General features: G+C 41.6%; 3 protein-coding genes across 5 annotated transcripts in view; 2 read left to right on the top strand and 1 right to left on the bottom strand.

Annotated features, from left to right (window-relative positions):
• Positions 1-493: 493 nt before the first annotated feature.
• Positions 494-2,955, bottom strand: LOC108557138 (UPF0668 protein C10orf76 homolog). The gene is made up of 3 exons (XM_017913544.1): positions 2,321-2,955; positions 1,386-2,261; positions 494-1,324 (listed from the first exon to the last, which is right to left on the bottom strand). The coding sequence occupies exons 1-3, from the start codon at positions 2,745-2,747 to the stop codon at positions 600-602; spliced, it is 2,028 nt and encodes a 675-aa protein (XP_017769033.1). The 5' UTR covers positions 2,748-2,955; the 3' UTR covers positions 494-599.
• Positions 2,956-3,135: 180 nt separating this feature from the next.
• On the top strand, positions 3,136-5,047 carry LOC108557135 (FHA domain-containing protein DDL). Its single transcript, XM_017913539.1, has 4 exons — positions 3,136-3,539; positions 3,597-3,971; positions 4,026-4,432; positions 4,495-5,047. Exons 1-4 carry the CDS (start codon positions 3,256-3,258, stop codon positions 4,728-4,730), a joined length of 1,302 nt encoding a protein of 433 aa, XP_017769028.1. The 5' UTR covers positions 3,136-3,255; the 3' UTR covers positions 4,731-5,047.
• A 1,101-nt stretch (positions 5,048-6,148) lies between these two features.
• Positions 6,149-6,867, top strand: part of LOC108557137 (proto-oncogene tyrosine-protein kinase ROS) — an 18,725-nt gene continuing 18,006 nt past the window's right edge. For 2 of the 3 annotated variants that reach the window (XM_017913541.1, XM_017913543.1), the window contains exon 1: positions 6,149-6,672. In XM_017913541.1, coding sequence (XP_017769030.1) covers positions 6,529-6,672 — 144 coding nt within the window. In that variant the 5' untranslated portion in view covers positions 6,149-6,528. The remainder of the gene's footprint in view (positions 6,673-6,867) is intronic. The other variant, XM_017913542.1, reaches the window with a different exon arrangement.

Raw genomic sequence — 6,867 nt, forward strand, 5'->3', positions numbered from 1 at the left:
GATCATTCTATCTATTATAGTTTTCGAGTAAATCAATGAAATGTGAAAACACTGCTTTTTCAACTATTTTCTCAACTTTGAACCGAATTACAGCCAAACGGTAAAACCACAGTAATATATTCGATACTTGCTAGATTCCCCAAAGATTCAGCTTTCATAGCATCTTTTGGATTCATTCTACATATTATAGTTTTCGAGAAAATCAATGAAATGTAAAAACAGCTCATAACAGGCGACTCGGTGGCAGTACGAAGATTATCTCACCAATTTGGATTGAGAATGAAATTAAAATACTTGATTTTGATAACAGTTGATTATATTAGATGTACTGAGTAAACTACAATGCCGGCAGTTAGCTCATTAGAAAGGTTCTTATTCGATTGTTTAAATATCATGAGTGGTAATCGATTAATTTAAAAAAAAACGTAAAAATATTGCAGCCAATTGCAAAAATAGTTAAATAAATGACTAACTTATAATACAAACAGACAAATCAATAGAAAAATTATATATTTTTATAATACAGTTATATACGTTAAACATGTTCGTTTTCAACTCTGACTCACTTTCTTTTTCGATCCTTAGTCGTGTTTCATTAGTTAGAAGATCGAGGAGTACTCCTCGAGGATGGCCTCGGTGTCTATGGAAGCCGAATCGCTGTTGCTCTTGGTATTGGCAACAACGCACTTGACCATCGCCGTGAAGAAGTTGGTGTTGTTGGGCTTCTCCGAGTAACGTTCGTACTGCTCCAACGAGTCCTGCAGCTTGAGCAGCAGACTGCCGTAATTTGCCTTCACGACATCCAAAATCTGCTCCTCAGATGGGGTCGACAGATGCTGCGATTCGAGCCATTCCTCGATCTTTGGCGCGAAATGCTTACGTATCGCTCGTATGTTGATCAGACTGTTGTTCAATTTGTGAGCGTTATCCTTGTACTCGCTGTCGCTCGTTTCGTACGCGAGACACATCGCATCCAGATTGATGAAGATCTCCTGCGATCGGATCAGCTCGTAGTAGAGTTCGTCGTAGCTGCCGGGCGTCGGAAGATACGTATCGCCGTAGGTTATGAAGAAGTTGAGGATGTTCACCACCCTCATGCATAGATCGAAGATGTTCATCCTCTTCGTCAGGTTGCTCTCGTTCTGTGTGAGGAACTTCAGCAGGGAGGTGAGCGCCTCCCAGAGATCGCCCCATTTGTAGTTGATACGCACTCGGCATCTCTTCTGGTACACGAGCAGACGATGGACCACTCCGATCGCCAACAAGTACAGTTCCAGCGGCAACTTTTTCATCTTGTGGCTTATTATGAACTCGACCAGCAAATCTTAAATAACAAAAAACAACAACAATTGGAGCACAAGAATTAGTTAATGAAATTATCTCACCAAGTAATATGCAGACGAGCGGTTGCGAAACGGCGCCTCTGTTGGCAGTGGGTTTCTGGTGTCTCATGGGCATCCGGTGCAGCTGCACCTTAAAGGTCAAACTGACGTCGTGCATTAATGAATTGGCGTACTGATCCTCCGCGACGCAACTCAAAATGATGAAGCACAGTTTGACGGTGTTCGTGCCCGCCTCCGTCTTCGTGTCTTGCATCACGATCGAGCAGTACTGGAAGAATGTTACGAGCAGATTCGAAGGCTGTGCGGTTACGTCGATGACTGGGACGTTGGTCAGGTCGGGAGTCGGATGTCCAGCATTCAGGGTGTTGCTGGGCGAAGGAGGTGAACTGGTATCCGTCTGCATCTGCGCCAAAGTCGTGATGAAGTTCCTGTTCAGATGGATGGCCTCGTACAACGCCAACAGTAACGCGTTGTTCGCTTTGATCTTTTGCGTGCGAACGCCCTCCTCCTCGGAGATGAACATGCTGCCCACTTTGTTGGTGAGCGATGAGAACCACGAGGTGTTCTGCGTCTCCGATTGCTGCGCGACGAATTGCTTGCAGAACTCTGTCAGCGATGAGGTGATCACCTGTCCGTACCCGTTGAGGACGAGCTCGTCGTCCAGTATGGACAGCTTCACGATGTACGGATTGGCAGACTCGTGTTTCCTGTAGTTCACCAGAAGAGTGATCAGCAGGACGACGTCGTGTCCGTGGATCTGTCGCGTCGTCGACTCGCACAGCAGCTGCACCAGACTCTCGAACATCGACGTGATCATGATGTACTCGATCAGCGTGTTTTGACTTACGCTCTCCGTGCCAGTCATGAACACCAGCAGCAGCTTCAGACACAACCCTTTCAGACTATCCGGATGCTCCCCTAAAAACAACAACAATTCAATATCATCCCTAAATATTTAATTCGTTATAAAAATATACCTGTAAGGAAAGTTTGGCAATGTGTGAGCAACTGTTGCATCTTCTCTTGAGCATTCTGCACCCCAACCAGCAAACTGATGACATCGAATCCCGGCTCAGTTCCAGTCTTTTTGTAGATTGCATGCACCAACACGCACAGCGTCTGCATGGCTATCACAGCTCTATAAGGTTCATGTCCCAGCGTATTGATGCACTGCACAAACAATGCGTTGATGTTATCCTTGGCAGCGGCGAGCTGCTCATGGGTTAGCTTCTGTATCTCGGACTCCAGTTGTCCCAATTTCGGTTTCAAAAGGAAAAACTCATCCCACACATTTGCATTGCTCTTCGCCAGATCTTCACCCTTGCAAAGGGACTCGTAGATCTGCACTACTTTGCCCTTCAACTGTTTCTTGGACCAAGACCCACTCCGTTTTCTCGTCGTCATCGCCGCTCCTGATGCTTCTTTATTAGTATTACTATAACATGCGGTTAAGGGCGTTCTTCGGCCCACTCATCACTCGCACTCACATTCGTATATTATCAATCAAATCGTTAACACCGATTAATTGCAATTAACAACAAAACAACCACCACCTTGAAAGAAACGTCAAATTTGACGTGCAACGACTTGCATAAAGATGTGATCTACTGCTACCTTCAGATCGAACTTAAAAATTAATTTACTTTTATCATTTATTCATTCATTAATTTATTTAAATTAATTAACGATATAATTATTGCTGGTCTTCATATTGGAATATAAACGAACAGCCGGAACAGCCATTAAAATTCGTTTTCGTTAAGTTGGCTGCAATTGAAGAGAAGAAATGTTGCCAGCAGTGGAAATTAAAAGCTTCTGATTTGACGTAAATAATAAGAAGTGGTGGTGTTTTTATCTTTGTGCGTTATTTTGAAAGAGCAAGAAAAACTTGTACTAACAGTGGCATTCCGAGATGAAGCCGAAGAAGGTGAGCAAGAAACGCGATGTGTCGAGCAGCAGTAGCAGCAGCAGCAGTAGTAGCAGCAGCTCCAGTTCAAGCAGTTCAGAAGACAGTTCTTCAGAGTCAGATGAGCCGAAGAAGAAGAAAAAGGCTGCGAAGAAGAGGAAACACCCGAAGGTGAGCAAGAAGAAGAGAGCCAGGGATTCGACTTCTTCGTTGGAGGAAAAGAATGATAAGGCTAAGAAGAGGGATGCCTCCTCAAAGTGGGATAGCCCTGAGGATAAGGAGAAGAAGAGGTTAGTTTCAGTTGGTTTGCTTTGAATAATATTTTTTAAAAATAATGTATTTTGTAGGAAAGTGATGGAGAAGGAGCAGAAGGATGAGGAGAATCGGGCTAGAAGAGTGGACGATGAGAGGAGGAATGGTGGTGGTGAGAGGAGAGATGATAGGGGAAGGAATGGTGGTAGAAACAACGAGAGGAGGAACGACGATAGGCGACGTGCGGAGAGCAACAAGGGTTTCAGGAATGAGGAGAGGGTTGAGAGGAGAGATGATCGTAGGAGGGATGAGAGCAGACAGGGAGGTAAGAGGAATGGGGATTTCGGTAATCATCGCAGGCATGAGAATGATAAGAGGAATGAGAATGAGAAGAGGAATAACAGACGAGAAATGAACGACGATAAGCGATCGTTTAATAGGAGGAGCCCGAAACGTGGCGGTAGAGAAAGGTAGTTAATTGGTTTTAATTTAATTGGAAAACTTTAACGATTTGCTGATTTTAGAAGGAGGAGTGACTCGTTTGACCACGCGAACGCTTCTTGGGGCGGAGGAGGAGGAGGCGGAGCTTCGGAGAATGGTGGAGGCGGTGGGAAGAATGATAACAAGGATAAAGAGAAGCCCAACTTCGGTTTGTCAGGTAAGTTGACTGAAGAGACGAACACGTACAAAGGGGTTGTTATCAAGTACAGTGAGCCGCCAGAGGCTCGGAAGCCGAAGCGCAGATGGAGGCTGTACCCGTTCAAGGGAGAGAAAGCTATGCAGACATTGTACATACACAGGGAGAGCGCTTACCTGATTGGCAGAGATAGGAAGGTCGTCGATCTGCCCGTAGACCATCCCTCCTGCTCCAAGCAGCACGCCGCTTTGCAGTACAGATTGGTACCATTCACAAGAGACGACGGTTCCACAGGTGAAAAATACTACAAATCAATTCATCATCAATTCACTACAATTAAAATGATTTTATTATAGGTAAACGCGTCCGGCCTTACATAATCGATCTGGAATCGGCGAACGGGACGTTCCTCAACAACAAGCCAATCGAGTCGAAGAAGTACGTCGAGCTGTTGGAGAAGGACGTGCTCAAGTTCGGTTTCAGCTCCAGGGAGTACGTGCTCCTCCACGAGAACAGCAAGGACGAAGCCCTCGACGACGACGTGAAGATGGAGGAACCCGAAGTGAAGATCGAACCGAAGACTGAAGTCTGAAAAAAGTGTAAACAACGACAACATAAAATAATATTCTACAATTACTATCACTTCTCTTGCATACAGACATAATTCCTCATTGCATACAATTATTATGAGACTTTCTCTGTTTCGTTTCGTGTGTTTTTTTTTTATATAAATATATTTATGTATAAATTTGGGAACTTAACGCGATGTTATATATATACATTATGAATGTATTCTTTTGTTTTTGGATTAAAGATCCAAGTTGGCGACGTTGTAGCCATGACGATGATGATACACGTTCAATTCTTGTATTTTAAATGTAATTATAACAATTATTATCTTTCGATTTGTAAACTGTTCTTACATACTTAATAGTAATAATTATCAATGATGACTACATGAGACGAGGCGATTTACTTAGTATATTTGGAAGAAATTGCGAAGAAGAAGAAGAAGGAAAAACAAACTAATCTGAAACGTTGAAACAATAAACTTATTTTGAAATTTTCATCAATCTTTTGTAGAAGAAACCCAATTTTTATTCCAATTCACGTAAACATTTATTGTTTTCTTGTGTCATCGACGACGGGAAACAGCGAATAAGAAGAAAAGTTTGAATTTGATGTAATTGGAGTTGCCTAAAATTTGAATTCGATGTAATTGGAGTTGCCTATATACAGAGAAATGTTTATGTAATTCATTTGGTGCATCATATGAATCTATTAACGAAATGAGATCAATAATTGTGATGACTTGAGACGCTTGAAACTATACAACAATGAATAGTTTCAATTAAAGTAATTACACATAATTGAAATGAGAAAGTTCAATTTATCATCAATAGATGACACTACCATGTACGCGCGTTTTTTACTTGAAACTTTACAATTACTTGTAAACTTTATTATACAAATCATTTTTTTTGAAACAGAGATTAGTATACATTTATTAAATGATTTGTCTACTTTTAACTTTCAAAACTAACTTCTAATTCAATTTAAATAAAGAATTATCAACATTTAAGACATATTCAGAATATTTCATGAACGATTAAACCCAATTACACTATTATAACTTAAGTAATTTTAATAATGAATTTACAATTTGAAAAAAATGTGACTTTAATTTCTGCCTTCAAAAGGACTAAAGTAATGGAGTCTAATAGGAATAGGACAAAGGAAAATTTGCAATTTTTCAGTCAATTGAAACGGTTGTTTCTTCTCTGCACAATTATCACCATGATTACAAAGCAGACTTAAGTCTGGTCCGTATATTAATTAGCCTGCTTGATCCCGATGTCGCCGATGTTTGCTTTCCCTTCGTTTGTTTCTCTTCATTTGTTTTTGCTTCGTTGCAATTGCTTGATGAATGGATGATGATGAAGAGACAAAGAGAGATGGAGATGTTAATTGCTGAATGAAGAGAAGAGAAAGAAACTTGAGTTTTTTTTTGTTGCCATTTTAATTAGTCGGAATTGTTACGCACTTCCGACAAGGGGGCTGCTCAACGCGCGCGTTACAGACGACCAATCAGAGGTGCGGACGGAGCGAACGTCTGGTGGGGGAGAGCTCATCAATTGGATGGAATTTCAAAGCCATTCAGAACGGTATCGAAGAGTGCCGCGTTCGCGTCGTCGCCGAATCTTGGAAACACGAACTATCGAACAAGAGACGAGCGAAAAACAATTGTTGTTGTTGTTGTCGCGGAGAGATACGATTTCAAATTAGGAAAACAAAAGAAGAGAAACGATGTCGTTAGGGGTGCGAATCTAAAACATTTGAAACAAACAAACAAACAAAATTAATTAATTAATTTTAAAACGAGCAAGAAAATGAACGTTCCTCCTCATCTTCTTCTGGTGGTGGTTGTTGTTGTTGTTATTACTGTGGTTGTGCCTACTTCTTCTGCTCTTGCCAATACTTCGCTGCAGGATGAGGACGTCGAGGATCATTGCGTGCAGACATGTCGCATGCAGGTAAAACGAAATATATCCTGCTACTTCTTCATTCCTTTTCCAACATCTCCGGAGATTTCTTCGTCCGCCCAAATGGATAACCTTTTGGCGAACGATTCGGGCTATCTCGCGCTCGCCACTATCTTAATGGCTTTTTTTTCCTAAATTTATTTTTGTTTTGTTTTCATCGATATATGTGTGTAACGTAACGTGTAA

This window comes from Nicrophorus vespilloides, unplaced genomic scaffold (genome assembly GCF_001412225.1).
Source record: "Nicrophorus vespilloides isolate i.1.1-1 unplaced genomic scaffold, Nicve_v1.0, whole genome shotgun sequence".
NCBI lineage: Eukaryota > Metazoa > Arthropoda > Insecta > Coleoptera > Silphidae > Nicrophorus > Nicrophorus vespilloides.